Raw genomic sequence first — 15,738 nt, 5'->3', positions numbered from 1 at the left:
TGGGAGCCGCATCTGCGACCTACAGCACAGCTCACGACAATGCCGGATCCTTAACCCACTGAGCGAGGCCAAGGGTCGAACCCAAAACCTCATGGTTTGTAGTTGGATTCATTTCCACTGCGGGAACTTCCAGCCTTTTCAGAGCTTTTTCTCTTCATAAATACATTACTTGTTTGTAACAAAAATAGTTATGCAACTTACTTTTTTTTTTTGTCTTTTTGGGGCCACACCTGAGGCATATGGAAGTTCCCAGGCTAGGGGTTGAATCGGAGCTGCTGGCCTACACCACAGCCACAGCAGCTCAGGATCTGAGCCACATCTGCAACCTACACCGCAGCTCATGGCAACGCTCATATCCCACTGAGCAAGGCCAGCGATCAAACCTGAGTCTTTATGGATATTAGTCGGGTTCATTACTGCTGAGCCACTACTGGAACTCCCTACTTTTTCATTCAGTATTATGACTGTCCTTTCATGCATGTTTATAAAGATCTTAAACTTATTATTTTTTTATAAGCACAACTCAGAATTTATATAAGTAATGTAAATAGGTGCTTATGAAAACTTAATATAGGAAAATATAGAGTAAAAATTTATAGTTGTAAAAAATATAGAGCCTTGTAGCCTGCCCTGCTCCCTCCCAATCCCAGAGGAGGCCACAGTTAGGCATGAATCAGCTTCTATGGCTGTTTCTATATGTTTACCTATTTAGTGTGCAGTTGCAGATATACGAAAGTGTGTGTATTTAGTATAACCACAGACTCTCTTTGTAGATGCTCTTTAACCCTTTGCCCTTCTGTCTGTATTTCTGTAGAGAAATAGATTATTCTGGAGTTTGAACTTACTGTAATCAGAGTGTATATATATATATTACTATCTTCTCATGTTTCTATGCCTTTTGTATTTGTTCTGTGACTTACCCTGCTTATAGCCTTTGAGGTTCTCAGGTTAGGGGTCTAATTGGAGCTATAGCTGCCAGCCTACACCACAGCCACAGCAGTGCCAGATCCGAGCTGCGTCTACGACCTGCACTGAAGTTCATGGCAACGCCGGATCCTTAACCCACTGAGCGAGGCCAGGGATCGAACCTGCAACCTCATGGTTCCTAGTCGATTCATTTCCGCTTCACCACAGCGGGAACTCCACCTTTGCCTTTTTTTCTTTTTTTAACTGTGTGTAACACGAGATTTACTCTAACGTATTTTTAAGTTCATATTATTAACTATAAGCATAATATCGTACAGCACATCTTTAGAACTTTGCCATTTTGCATGAATGAAATCTATACCCATTTCCCATCCTGCCCCCCTCCCCAGCCCCTGGCAACTGCCATTCTGCTTTCTGCTTCAATGAATTTGACTACTTTAGGTATCTCATATAAATGGAATCATGCAGCATTTGTTCTTCTATGAGTGGCTTACTTTACATTATTTAAAGTTTTATTGAAATGTTCGCATTTATTTAGCACAGTGCCCTCCAGGTTCATCCATATTATCACGTATTGCAGGATGTCCTTCTTATTTTGTAACTAATATTCCATAATGTGTATGAACTACATTTTTATTATCCATTCATCCATCAGTGGACACTTAGGTTAATTCTATATCTTGGTTATTGTGAACAGTGCTGCAGTGAACATGAGAGTACAGATATCTCTTCAAGATCCTGACTCCGGAGTTCCCATCGTGGCGCAGTGGTTAACGAATCCGACTAGGAACCATGAGGTTGCGGGTTCAGTCCCTGCCCTTGCTCAGTGGGTTAACGATCCGGCGTTGCCATGAGCTGTGGTGTAGGTTGCAGACGCGGCTCGGCGTAGGCCAGTGGCTACAGCTCCGATTCAACCCCTGGCCTGGGAACCTCCATATGCCGCGGGAGCGGCCCAAGAAATAGCAACAACAACAACAACAAAAGACAAAAAAAAAAAAAAAAAGATCCTGACTCCAATTCTTTTGATTAAGTACTCAAAAGTGAGAACTGCCATATGCTGTATCATATGGTAGTTCTATTTTTTACTTTTTCAGAAACTTCCATCCTCTTCTCCATATTGGGGACACCATTTTACATTCCCAGCAACAGTGCACAAGGATTCCAGTTTCTTTACATCCTCTCCAGCATTTGTTAATTTCTAGATTTTTTTGGTTTATTTGTTTATATAATGGTTATCCTAACAGATGCAAGGTGATATCTTATACTTTTGATTTGCATTTCCCTGATGATTAATGATACTCAGCATCTTTTCATATACATACTGGCCATCTGTGTGTCTTCTTTGCAGAAATATCTATTCTAGTCTTTTGCCCACTTGTTAGTTGGGCTGTATGTTTTTTGCTATCAAGTTGTAGGAGTTCCTTATATCTTTTGGATATTAAGTTCTTTTCAAATGTATGGTTTGCAGATACTTTATCCCATTCTCTAGGTTGCCTTTTCACTCTGTTGTTTACTGTGCAGAAGCTCTTTACTCTGTGGGGGTTTTTTGTTTTTGTTTCTGTTTTTTTGCCACACCTATGGCATGCAGAAGTTCCAGGGCCAGGGGTTGAACCCATGCTACAGCAGCAGCCCAAGCCACTGCAGTGATAATGCTGGATCCTTACCCCACTAAAGCCACAGGGGAACTCCCAGAAGCTCTTTACTTTGATATAATCCCATTTGTCTCTTTTTGTTTTTGTTGCTCATTCTTTGGTGTCATATCCAAGAAATCATTGCCCAGACTAATGTCATGAAGCTTTCACCCTGTATTTTCTTGTGGGAGCTTTACAGTTTCAGGTCTTATATTTAAGTCATTAATCATTTTGACTTGGTTTTTTATGTGTGGTGTAAAATAAAGAGCCCTTTCAATCTTTACATGTGGAAATCCAGTTATCTCAACGCTGTTGGAAAAACTGTTCTTTCCCCATTGTGTATTCTTGCCATTCTGTCAGAGATCAGTTAACCATATAAGCATGGGTTTATTTCTGGGTTCTGTATTCTTTTCCATTGGTCTGTATATCTATCTTTATGCCAGTACCATACCATTTTGATTACTGTAGCTTTGTAATATGTTTTGGAGCCAAGACGTGTGAGGCCTCAGCTTTGTTCTTCTCTCTCAAGATAAGCTATTTGGGGTCCTTTGTGGTTCCATATGAGTTTTAGAATTTTTTTTCTATTTCTCTTAAAAAAATCCCATTGGAATATTATTTTAATGATTAAAGTATAGTTAAATTACAATGCTGTGCCAACTACTGCTGTACAGGGGATTTTGATAGGGATTGGTTGACTCTGTAGATCGCTTTGGGTAGCATGGACATTCTGACAATATTAAGTTCTTCCAATCCATGAACACAGGGTGTCTTTACATTTATCTGTATCTCTGTTTTAGTAATGTTTTGTAGTTTTCAGTGTACAAATCTTTCATCTTCTCGGTTAGATTTATTCCTAAGTATTTTATTCTATTTGCTGCTATTGTTAATGGGATTGTTTTTCTTAATTTCCTTCTCAGATTGTTTGTTGTTAATATGTAGAAACACAACTAATTTTCATTTTTTAACATTTATTTTGGGAATTCCCTTTGTGGCTTAGCGGAAACGAATCTGACTAGTTTCTGTGAGGACACAGGTTCAATCCCTGGCCTCACTCAGTGGGTTAAGGATCCAGCATTGCCATAAACTGTGGTATAGGTCTCAGATGCGGCTTGGATCTGGCGTTGCTGTGGCTGTGGTGTAGGCCAGCAACCTCAACTCCAGTTTGACCCCTAGTCTGGAAACCTCCATATGCTGCTGGTGCGGCCCTAAAAAGACCAAAAAAAAAAAAAGACTTTTATATTGGATTGTAGTTAACATACAATGTTGTCTTAGTTTCAGGTGTACAGCAAAGTAATTCAGTTATGCATATATACATATACATATGTGTGTATATATACATTCTTTTTCAGATTCTTTTCCCATATAGGTTAATAACAGAATATTGAGTAGAGTTCCCTGTACTATACAGTAGGTCCTTATTGACTATTCTTTTTTTTGGCCATGCCCAGAGCATGCGGAAGTTCCCAGGCCAGGGATTGAACTTGAGCCACAGCTGTAACAACAAACCGCAGCAGTGGCAATGATGAACCTTTAACCACTAGGCCACCAGGGAACTCTTTGATTATCTATTTCATATATAATAGTGTATATATGTTAATCCAAACTCCTAATTTATCCCTTCCCCCCCACAACTGATTTTTCATGTGTTGATTTTGTGTCTTGCAACTTTCTGGAATTCATTTATTAGTTCTAACAGTTTCTGTGTGTGTGTGTGTGTGTGTGTGTGTGTGTGTGTGTGTGTGTAAGTAATCCTCAGAGTTTTCTACGTATAAACATGTGGCATCTACCAAAAAAGATAATTCTACTTTTTCCTTTCTAGCTTGGATGCTTTTCTTGCCTCATTGCTCTAGTACTGTGTTGACCAGAAGTGCTAAGAGTAGGCATTCTTGCCTTGTTCCTCATCTTAAAGGAAGAGCTTTTATTTTTTGCCATTGAATATGTTAGCTATAGACGTTAGCTGTTATGTTACATATATATGTTACATATATAGCCTTTAAAATGATGAGACTATTTTTACCATGGAAAGGGTGTTAAATTTCATCAAATGGCTTTTCTGCACCTATTGAGATAATCGTGTGTTTTTATCTTTGTTCTGTTAATGTGGTGTAGCACATTGATTTTTATATGTTGAATCATTCTCCTATCCCAGGAATCAGTCCTACTTGGTCATGGTGTGTGAGCCTTTTAATGTGCTCTTGAATGTGGTTTGCTAGTAATTTATTAAGGATTTTACATCTGTATTCATTAGGTAGTTTTCTTATAGTGGCTTTTTCTGGCTTTGATATCAGGGTAGTGCTGGCCTTATATTCCCTTTTCTTTGATTTTTGGGAAGAGTTTAGGAAGCATTGGTGTTAGTTCTTTAAGTGTTAGGTAGAATTCGTTTGTCAAGCCATCTGGTTCTGGGCTTTCCTTTTTTTTCTTTGTTTGTTTGTTTGTTTGTTTTGGCCAGTCCCATGGCATGTGGAAGTTCCTGAGCCAGAAACCTGTGCAGCAGCAGCTACCCAAGCCGCAGCAGGGACACCACCAGGTCTTTAACCCACTGCACCACAAGAGCACTCCCTGGACTTTTGTTTATTGTGAAGTTGTGTTTTTTTTGTTTTTTTTGTTTTTTTTGTTTTTTTTTTGTCTTTTTGCTATTTCTTTGGGCTGCTCCCGCAGCATATGGAGGTTCCCAGGCTAGGGGTCGAATCGGAGCTGTAGCCAGTGGCCTACGCCAGAGCCACAGCAACGCAGGATCCGAGCCGCGTCTGCAACCTACACCACAGCTCACGGCAACGCCAGATCCTTAACCCACTGAGCAAGGGCAGGGACCGAACCCGCAACCTCAGGGTTCCTGGTCGGATTCGTTAACCACTGCGCCACGACAGGAACTCCAATTGTGAAGTTTTTGATTACTTATTCAGTCTCTTTACTAGTTGTAGGTCTTTCGGATTTGCTGTTTCTGCATGATTCAGTCTTGGTAGGTTTAAATTTCTGGGAATTTATCTATTTCCTCTAGATTATTCAATTTGCATATACTTGTTCACAGTAGTCTCTTATAATCCTTTTTATTTCTGTGGCATTGTTGTAATGTTTCCTCTTTCATTTCCAAATTTGTCTTCTCTTTTTTTTTTTCTTAGTTTAAAGGTTTGTCAATTTTGTTGGTCTTTTCAGAAAAACAGCTGTTAGATGTGTTGATATTTTTCTATTCTCTGTTTTGTTGATTTCTGCTGTAATCTTTATTATTTCCTTCCTTCTGCTAACTTTTGGCTTAGTTCTTTTTCTAGTTCTTTGAGGCATAATTATATTGTTTATTTAACATCTTTTTTATTTTTTAGTATACATGTTTATTACTAGGATAAACCTCTCTCCTAGTACTGCTTTTGCTGCATTTCATGAATTTTGGTGTGTTGTGTTTTTCTTGCCTTTGCCTTTTCTGTTCTGTTGGGGTTTTTTGTTTATTTGCTTGTTTACTCATTTACTCAATACTGCTATATTTAATGGAAATCATTTCCTCTTTTTTTTTTTTGGTCTTTTTCTTTTTTTTTAGGGCCACACCCACAGCATATGGAGGCCCCCAGGCTAGAGGTCAGTCGGAGCTGGCATTGCCAGCATATGCCATAGCCACAGCAACACTAGATCCGAGCCTCATCTGGGACCTACACCACAGCTCAAAGCAACACCAGATCTTTAACCCACTGAGCAGAGCCAGGGATCAAACCCGTGTGCTCATGGATACTAGTTGGGTTCGTTACCACTGAGCCACAACGGGAACTCCTAGTCATTTCCTCTTTTTTATTTTAGCTTCATAATATGAGGGGTTTTGTTTACTTACTTATTTTTGTTAGCTGTAGCTCCGATTCAACCCCTAGCCTGGGAACCTCCATATGCTGCATGTGTGGCCCTAAAACGACAAAAAAAAATTTCTGCTGTACATCATATGTTATCTTTTTTTCTTATTGATCTGTAGTAGCTATTGTGCATGGATCCTTGTCTTAATGTTTCAAGTATTTTTCACAGTTGTTGGTCTTTCAGCTTGATTGTAGTTCTTTCATCAAGTAATTTAAGTTTTTGTAGCTAAATCTATTGATATTTTCCTTTATGGTTTCTGTCACACTTAAAAAGGCCCTGCCCTCCTCAGAATTATAAAAAATATGTATTGTTATTTCTTTGTGGTATATTTTTGTCCTCCGTCTGGAATTAATTGGAAGGGTGTGAAGTAGGTATCAAACTTTTTATTTTTTTATTTTTATTTTATTTATTTATTTTGTCTTTTTGCCATTTCTTGGGCTGCTCCCGTGGCATATGGAGGTTCCCAGGCTAGGGGTCGAATCGGAGCTGTGGCCACCAGCCTACACCAGAGCCACAGCAACTCAGGATCCAAGCCGCATCTGCAACCTACACCACAGCTCATGGCAATGCCGGATCCTTAACCCACTGAGCAAAGCCAGGGATCGAACCCGCAACCTCATGGTTCCTAGTCGGATTCGTTAACGAAGGGAACTCTGGTATCAAACTTTTTAAAAAGCAGTGTTAAAGGGCTGCACAGTGTTCTGACATGGATAGCACCTTCATGTGTTACCTGTTTGTTCCCTTGTTATCACACGTTGAGGTTATTCTAATTTTTTACTAATATAAATAAAATTGTAATACATTCTACTATTTTCTTAGGATAGATTCAAGGAACAGAATTATTGGATCTGGGGGAAACTAAGTAAGGCAGTTGCATGCTGGGACTTAAAGGTGCACTGCCTCCTTTTGATTCTCAGTTGCACTCTTGGATCTCTTTGCAGCCTTCTTCAAGTCACTTCCTTGTGTCTTCCTTAGCCTTGATTTTCTCATCTATAAAATGAGGGTACTAACAGTACCCACCTCAGAGCATTGTGCTGAGGCTTAAATACTTAGTGCACATAAAACAGTGGAACAAGGCCTGGCACATATTAAGTATTCGGTTATTATTAGTTGTTGCTGCCACTGTTGTTTTTATTATGATGGGCATTTTAAGGCATGTGACTTTCAAGAAAGGTCATACCATTTTTTGATCATACCATTTTGATGGAAATATAGGAGATCCCATTGCCCCAGTCCTTGTTATCATTGAATGCCACCACCCGTGTGAATGATAGGCTCCTTTTTTGCCAGGGTGGAGGTGCACTCTCCTGTATTATTCTCTTGAACCTTAAAATTAGACTGCTTTCTTTAGGAAATGGCTTATATTGCCTTTTAGATCTCTTTTATGGAGTTGTATTTTAGAACTTGAAGCCCCCCTGCTTTTCAGCATGTGATTCCCCCCGCCCAAATTCATCTCTTAGCCTGTGGTGATTCTCTGAAGTTCATTTCTGTGGCTTGTTCTTCAGGTACTGACATTCATTTGAGTCCCTACCATCTGCCGGGTCCTATGACAGGTGCACAAGCCTCACAGAGGACTAAGTCACTGTCCCTGTTTGAGAGACTGAGTCTGGGAGAGGCTGCGGGTAGCACAGGGCAGTTGGCATCAGAGTTGGAACAAGTATACCATAGTGCCATCCCCAGGGTGTAAGGGTATGGGGGTGTGGGGTTGGGAGAAGCCCTAGGAGAAGCACTCAAAATTGTAAATGGGGCTGACTCTTGTAAACACAAAATGCCACTGTGTTCTGCCTGAGGAGACCTGTTCTGTGGAATACCCAACTTGAAAAAATGTTTTCACTTTATAATTCATCATAGCATTTTTTTAAAAAAATGTTTTCTTCTTAAACATTTAAAATATGTAGTTTGGAACTTCTCTCATTAAAAACAATAGAATTACAACCAAATGCTGAACAACCTTCAACCAAATGGACTGGAAACTTTCAAAAAGATACCCTACTCCAGGAGACAAAGAGGAGGCCACATCAAGAGGGCCGCACCCACAGCATAGGGAAGTTCCCAGGTTAGGGGATGAATCAGAGCTACAGCTAGTGGCCTACACCACAGCCACAGCAAAGTTTATCAAGCTGCATCTGGGACCTACGCTGCAGCTTACAGCAACACTGGATCCTTAACCCACTGACCGAGGCCAGGGATCGAACCCACATACCCATGGATACTAGTTTGGTTCGTTTCTGCTGAGCAGCACCAGAAACTCCTTGATGAGATTTTAACAAGGCAATTTAAAAAAAAAAAAAAAAAAAAAAACCCTATACATTCAGCAGTTAAGTATTGACAACCCCCCCCCAAAAAAAAGCAAAACAAACAAAAAAAAATATGTAGTTTAAAGAAAGAAAGTTTTTATGAAACTTCTCTGAAGCACTGACTTCAGGCAGTTTACCTGACTTCTGCAGATCTCAGTCTGCCCTTCTGTCTGACGAAAGTCAGACACGGTGTTCTTCCACTCAGCTCTCAAGCTCTGGCTTCCTGAGCTCTATGATGTGAAGGGGTGTCAGCAACCATTGTGGACGTTCAGCTGGTAGGCAGCTCACAGGGCAGAAGAAGCAGTGCTGCCCACGTGAATCCTACAGAGAAAAGGAGCTGGCATTTTGCTCTGTGGCCCTCAGACTTAGTCTTGGCTGGGCCACTTCACTCTTGCATAGGGGTATCCTCATCACCAGCAGTGCATTTTAGTTGTTCTTCCTCCTTTTATAGGAACACCCCATTTCTGGGTAATCTTCTTGATTATTTGTGCCTAGACTGCCACCCTCTCCCCTCCCCCACCCTTCCTTTCTACTGCTTAATCAGAAAAGTGTCCCTTGGCTCTTTTTCCAAGCCACTGAGTTTGAATTGATCTTTGTTGCTAGTAAAAGGTGGGGAGGTGCTTTCTGGTTCCTGCTAAAGTTACCCGCCAGCACCAGCAGAAGGTGTGCATCTGATAATTATAACTCTAGTGCTTCCAAGGCCTGAGCGATTGAGCTAAGAGCAGTAATCCTGATCTTATCAGGAGGGTTTGTAGTCCAACAGTGTTGCTTATAACAGTATCTGTTTTACTTCCTGGGGCTCCCTCCCGTTTTAGGATTCCCCTATAATCCTGCCCATTACCCCCACTGTGCATGTCTCATTACCTCCTAGGATCAGTTAAAACTGGTGGGAGGACAGAATGTTTTGCTTTTCTTTCTCCCAAGATCTGGAATTGGACTTTTAACATTAGAACATCATCAGCTCATTTGGTAGTCGGGTAGTCACAAGTGTGAAACAGGTAATAAACCTGCAGAGCCACAGGTGTAGCAGAGAAAAAGTTAGTTTATGCCTCGCTTATTAAAAAAAAGTAATAGGCGTTCCCGTCATGGCTCAGTGGTTAACGAACCCGACTAGTAACCATGAGGTTATGGGTTCGATCCCTGGCCTCGCTCAGTGGGTTGAGGATCCGGCGTTGCCGTGAGCTGTGGTGTAGGTCGCAGACTTGGCTTGGATCCCTCGTTGCTGTGGCTCTGGCGTAGGCCAGCAGCTACAGCTCTGATTGGACCCTTAGCCCGGGAACCTCCATATGCCGCAGGTACGGCCCTAGAAAAGACAAAAAATAAAAAATAATAATACTAACAACAAAAATATTTTTGTTATACTTTGTATTTCAGAGTTATTAATTGATATCCATGAGCTTGGGATCAGCCCTTTGAAGTCTAGTAATTTTACTTTGAGGCTCAAGTCCTAGGAATTCGCCCAGATCTGAACCTGAGGTTGGATTTGGAATCTACTAGATTATAGAGTACGTGGAAAGAAATACATTACTGTTCTGCCTTTAAAGAACACTCAATAATCTCTATAAAAGTTATAACCTGTGTGATGTTCTAAGGACAGGGCAGTTTCTTAAAGGTTTCAGAGTACAAGTCGCTCAAATGAAGAGTTAGTAGCTTAGTCCCTACACTTTAAACCTGAAGCAAAGAGTTAACTCTTGCCTTGGGGAGAGTGAGGAATGGGAACTAAAATTGCTTTGGACATCTGAGCTGTGCTTTAATAAGATATTCCAGGTGGTCAAGGAGTAATCCTAAAATAGCCTAGATACTTAATTGCTTTTAAAGTCAGGCGTTCCTGTCTCTGGGGAGGTACAGCTCTAAGGAATGCAGTGCTGGCTCCTAAGATCTTAGAGGCGTGGTCTGGTTTTTTGTTTTGTTTTGTTTTTTTTCCCCCAAATCCCAGTAAAAAAGGCTCAAAGTAGCTTTCTTGGGTCAAGAGATGCTGGTTAAATGTCTCTCTCCTCACTGGAAGTTTGGCAATAAGCCTTTGGCTCCTGCTCCTGCCAGCTGCCATGACCTGGCTTCCTCCAGGGCTGTAGAATTGTTCTTGTCACCCTCCGTGCACCCCCAGAGACAGTGGTCTATTTTCATTAGTGCTCAAAGGCTTCCTGCTTGATCCCCTGCCCAGCATCTCCATTTTCATCAGAAAATACCTTTCTCATGTTAAGATTCAGATCCAGTTGATTCTCTGACTTGGCTGTTTCTTAAGACAGTCATTTCTCCCTGGTTGTACTGCTTCCCCTACCCCTACTCCTAACTCAGATCCTCAGCGTGGGGTTATTGCAGAGCTGCCCAGCCCCAGTGCTGGCTTTTCCTCTCAGATCTTCAACAATATATTTTCATTGTAAATCATTAGGAGCATTAATAAATATTTTATTAAATAAAGAGTCATAGGAAGTTCCTGTGTGGTGAAGGCTAAGGGTTCAGCATTGCCTCAGCTGTGGCACAGGTTGTAACTCAATGGGGGTGTGATCCCTGGCCCGGAGACTTCCACATGCCACAGGTGCAGCCAAAAAATAATAAAACTACTGAAAAAAAAAATGAAGAGTCATACTACTCGCATACTTGAAAGACTAAATATTGTGATTGTGTCAGTTCACTAAATTATTCTGTAATTTTAGTTGCAATCCAAATTTCCTTTTAAAGCAGGGAGGAAAGATGGGGAGCAAGAGATAGGTCTTGACAAAGATTCCAACGTTAATCTAGAAAAAATAAAGTTGTTTTTTAAATTGTCGTTCTCTCCATTAGCCTGTAACCCCCCAAGAAGTCAGAGGCTGTTAACAATCTTGTTCTTTTTCTCTCAGAATCTTTCACAGTAGGTAGCATATCCTAGTGATCAGGTGTTTGTGTGTGAACGGATATAATGAAAAAATTGAAAAGTGAAACGCCCCTATAATTCCAATTCAGTTACATGTCTGCATACATTTGTTATGGTATATGATATAGTTTCCAACAAAAATGGATCATCAAAATCATCTAAATACTGATTTAATCAATTTTTTTTTTTCAGAAAACATCCACTGCCTCCCCCATCTTCACAGTTCAGAGTTGAAATTTCCTCCTGGTATTCAAGGCATTTCACAGCCTGTTTCCACCTAACTATTCAGACTTGCATCCTCCCTGCCAAAACATGCCTTGTTTATTCCCCACTCCATGCTCATTGAGACTGTAAATCTCCCAGCCCATTCTTTCAGGCCAGCTTCATCTCCACCTCTGAGCCGCCTCCTTTCTTCTCCCTCCTGGGCACTTTGTGTTTGGTACTTTGACTTGCCCTATCTATTAAATGCTGTGTGTGTTCAGCTTGTTTTTCCAACTCTGTGGTAAAACTCCTGATGGTGGGAACCACTTTTGGGGTTGGGGGGAAGGGGGAGGAGGGTAATTCTCCTCAGCAGCTTGTACAATGCTCTCCCTGGGGTGGGCTCTCAGGAAATCAGCATTGAATGAATTTGCCGTAGGCTCTTTGCTTCTCAGGACAGAGGGACCCTCTCCTCCAGCCCTGTCTCATGTTCGATTCCATACCCTGACATCCTAGACAGATGGTCATCTAGGGACAGGAAGCATCCTGAGAAGGCCCACTCCTTTACTGAGCAGTTCTGATTGTTAGAAAAGTCCTTCTGATCGACCTGAAACCTACCCCTGTTTACTTTTCTACCCGGTAACTCTAGTTCTATGCTCTGGAGCTTTAGAGAAAAAAAGAAGAAAAAAAAGACAACCTTACTTTCTCTTCCACAAGGCAGCCTTTTAGATTTTCAGGGAGTAATGAATACGTTTCCCCTTCCAGGGTTGAAGTGTTGGGGGAGCATTGTTTACATTTTGAGTAGCACTCAGATTAGTCGTTGATTTGTTATTTTTTGAAGGCATGTTGGAAATTAAGATAACTCTGGCTCAAGTCGTCAGTGTTGGAAAGTGAGACACGTGGACAAGGAGAAATCTCAACAAGGCTCTTTACTTCTGCAGAAGGGCGCTGGTACTCCAAAAAAGCATGCGTGCTGAACAAAGGACCCTCCCCTATTTACCCCTAACGCAGGTGATGTACCTGTCCCCTTCCCATTGGTCAGGTCAGGGCACACATTCTTCCTGGTTGGCTAATTGAGACAAATTGTTGCTGGGAAAAGAGGTAAAGAGGAAGGGGGTCGCAGGGGGCGTTTGGGCCAAAACCGGAGCAAAATGGAGTAACCAAGATTTTCCTTTTGATAGAAAAGACATTATGTTACTTTCCACAGGCATAAAGCACATGTCGCTGTGCTAAGTGCCATATTCTTCTAGAGACCCCTCAGTGCTATCACTTGCTTGTCTCTCTCCTGAGAGGAAGGGGAGGGAGGTGCTCCTCCCAGCCAGGATGTTCTGTTTTAGAGGTAGTGGTGAAAGGTTAGCAGTTCTTATTTCAGTAGCCCCAGATGAGTCCTCCTGGGCAACTGCTGTGTGAGGGCTGGTTTTCTATTTAGATGTACCTCCCAGATGAAGCCACTGAGAAGAATCAAGGAATAAAAGACTCTTCCGTTGATAGGAGCCATCCAAGGCCCAGACTTGGCATTGTAGGCCTTCTGTGTGCAGAGAACGTTCTTCTTTTCCTCCCTCTCTCCTTTCCTAATGGCCCCTCCCAGAACACTTTCTACTGTTTCGTTTTTGTTTTTTTTCAACCCATGAGGCAGAGAGCCAGGCAGTGGCTTTCATTGCTGGCACTGCCACTTAGAAGGTCTGAGACCGTGGGCAAGTTAACTAGTTCTTTGAGCCATGGTTTTCCCATCTCCAAATAACTACCTCTGCATTGTAGAGTTAAGTGAGAAAATACTTGATAAACTCCTGGTCCAATCCTTGTTACACAGAAGATGCACAAACACTAACTTCCTGCTCCCACTACCAATTTTGAGGGATTTACAGGCCAAACACTCTTCTGGCCTCCCTGGGAAAAATGAGCTGAATGTGGGTATAGTAGCCAAAACTAGTTTCGGGGGAGACTAGCCAAAGCTAGTCTTGGGAACAAACTGTCAGTTTCCTGTGAGCTCCTGGTGAGATCAAAGCTATTAAAGCAGGCTCTCAAGTAGGAGAGGCTGAAACGGTCGTAAATGGCAGTGAGTGGCCACTGACTACTGTTGATCCCGCACATTTCTGGGCTGTTGAATAAAACCTCTTCCCCCAGCAGGCAGACTTGCATGTGGTGACCCTTCAACTGAAGTGCTTTTCTTGGGAACCCCTTCTGACCCCTGAACTGTTAAGCTGACTCTTTTGGGGTGTGTTTTCCCAATACTCGCTTCTGCCACTCCCTGTTTCCCACCATTGCTACAGTCTCAGTCAGCCACACTCTGCATTCACGAAACTCAATCATTGCTGGGCTGATAACTCTGCACAATCACACCTGTGCCGTGTTGATAGGCCAAGAATCCTCCTGCACATAAACTTGAAGTGCATAAGTGAGCTGTGTTTTATAGCAGTTGGTCAGAGTTAAGAACCAAGAAAATAACTGCTGAAGCCTGTAATCCTCCCAATGAAAGGAGCCGGGGAAAACAGAGTTGTGGGATGGGAGAGCCCACCTGTCTTGCAGCAGATGTGTCAGTGCTTTTTATGTTCTGGGGACTGGGGATATGCAGGATGCTTATAGACTGGAGACATAGGCAGGAGCACAAGTTACCAGAACACGGGGTGACACAGCCCAGAGGAGAAAGACTGGTGGGCAGAGACGGAGGCTTCACGGAGGAATTCCAGCTGGACTGTGAAGGGCGAGCAGGGTTCAGGAGTTACTCTCACCTCAGCCAGAAAATCCTGTGAAGCAAGGTCGAAGTTTAACCACCCCAAGACAAAGTAATGCGTGTTCCCATCAGCCCCAGCTGAATGTTTTAAATTAAGTAATGGCCCAGTTTTGCCTTGGACAAAAGAAAACAGCTCTACTCCTAGGCAACTTTTTTCCTGTGTTTTCTTTAAATAGTAACTGACATTCCTGTCGGTGGAATGGGTCAAACAGTGGGATTGCTCAAATTTCCATCCTGTTCTGACAAGTCTCCTTGTCTTCTGTGGTCACCAAGCTAGTGCATTTCAGGCCAAAATCCTGTCTAAAGGCAGATTTTTAATCTGAGTGGTTCATTCTTAGTGGACTGTGGCTAGTACATGGTCTGACCATCCCACTGCTCAGACTCTGCCATGGTTTGGGCAGAGCTGGTGAAAGCCAAGGGGTCACAACAACCCCCACCCCCATCTTAGAGGGCATTCTCCTCTGTTCCTGGAGCTGAGCCCCCACACTCACACCCAGGTGTTTATTTTCACACATAGTCACAACCGTGGTGACACTGGCACCACCACCGCCGTGCTTGTTTTTACACTCCCTTCCTGCTCTGGGAAGCCCTGTCTGAGATTCTAGGCTGTGGATTCCGTCTTCTCCACCCAACTGAGTGTTAAATAGTTTCTGAGTGAATGTTCAGGGTGCCTGGAAGTTACTGTGATTAGCCAAAAAAACTGTGTTTTCATCTCTCTTGGTGACAGATAGAGAAAGAATCCTCCAGAGACCAGAATCAGCTTCAGATCTCCAGCTAGAGAGTTGGGAATTGAGCTGCCACAGTAAACAGCTGACATAACAGAAGCGGCAATGATCCCCCATTAAGTGTCTTTTAGCCGATAGGGGCTCCCGGGATAATTGACTTTCCAGCAGGAATTACTGGCTCAAACAAAATCACTGGGCATTAGGACAGCCTACTGTAGCCTTTAAAAGGGGACTGTAACTCTGTCTGGTTTTGCTGACCTGACAGGCATAATTCATCTTGATTATTCATTGTGCTAGTTGCCACCAGATGACACCAGATTTCTGTTGACTGTAATTACAATGTGGGGGTGGGGTTTAGCTTTTTTTTTTTTTTTTTTTTAATAGTGTTTGTCCCTCTTGAGGCCTCCCTGATCTAAAGGTGCTGTAGGAAGATTTCTACAGCGTCTGCCTGGGGGAGATGATGAAGCCACAGTCAGATAGCATTTCCTGAGCACTTCCTTACACACGTCTTTGACTAGATAACAGGGAAACAATTTGATGTAGCCTG

General features: G+C 42.3%; 1 protein-coding gene across 15 annotated transcripts in view; it reads left to right on the top strand.

Annotated features, from left to right (window-relative positions):
* Nucleotides 1–15,738, top strand: part of ARID3B (AT-rich interaction domain 3B) — a 491,508-nt gene that overhangs the window by 418,893 nt on the left and 56,877 nt on the right. For 3 of the 15 annotated variants that reach the window (XR_014810556.1, XM_084968795.1, XM_084968793.1), the window contains exon 3: nt 12,577–12,746. The exons of the other annotated variants lie outside the window; for them this stretch is intronic. Coding sequence is in view for 2 of the 3 variants with exons in the window: in XM_084968795.1 (XP_084824921.1) it covers nt 12,702–12,746 (45 nt within the window). In the remaining variant the exon portion in view is untranslated. The remainder of the gene's footprint in view (nt 1–12,576; nt 12,747–15,738) is intronic. 15 annotated transcript variants of the gene reach the window in all.

This window comes from Sus scrofa, chromosome 7 (assembly GCF_054392235.1).
Source record: "Sus scrofa isolate SSC_HxYL_T2T_F1_AM1 chromosome 7, Sscrofa_HxYL_maternal_Yorkshire_Landrace_v2.0, whole genome shotgun sequence".
Lineage (NCBI taxonomy): Eukaryota > Metazoa > Chordata > Mammalia > Artiodactyla > Suidae > Sus > Sus scrofa.
This window is presented reverse-complemented; position numbering and strand designations above follow the sequence as displayed.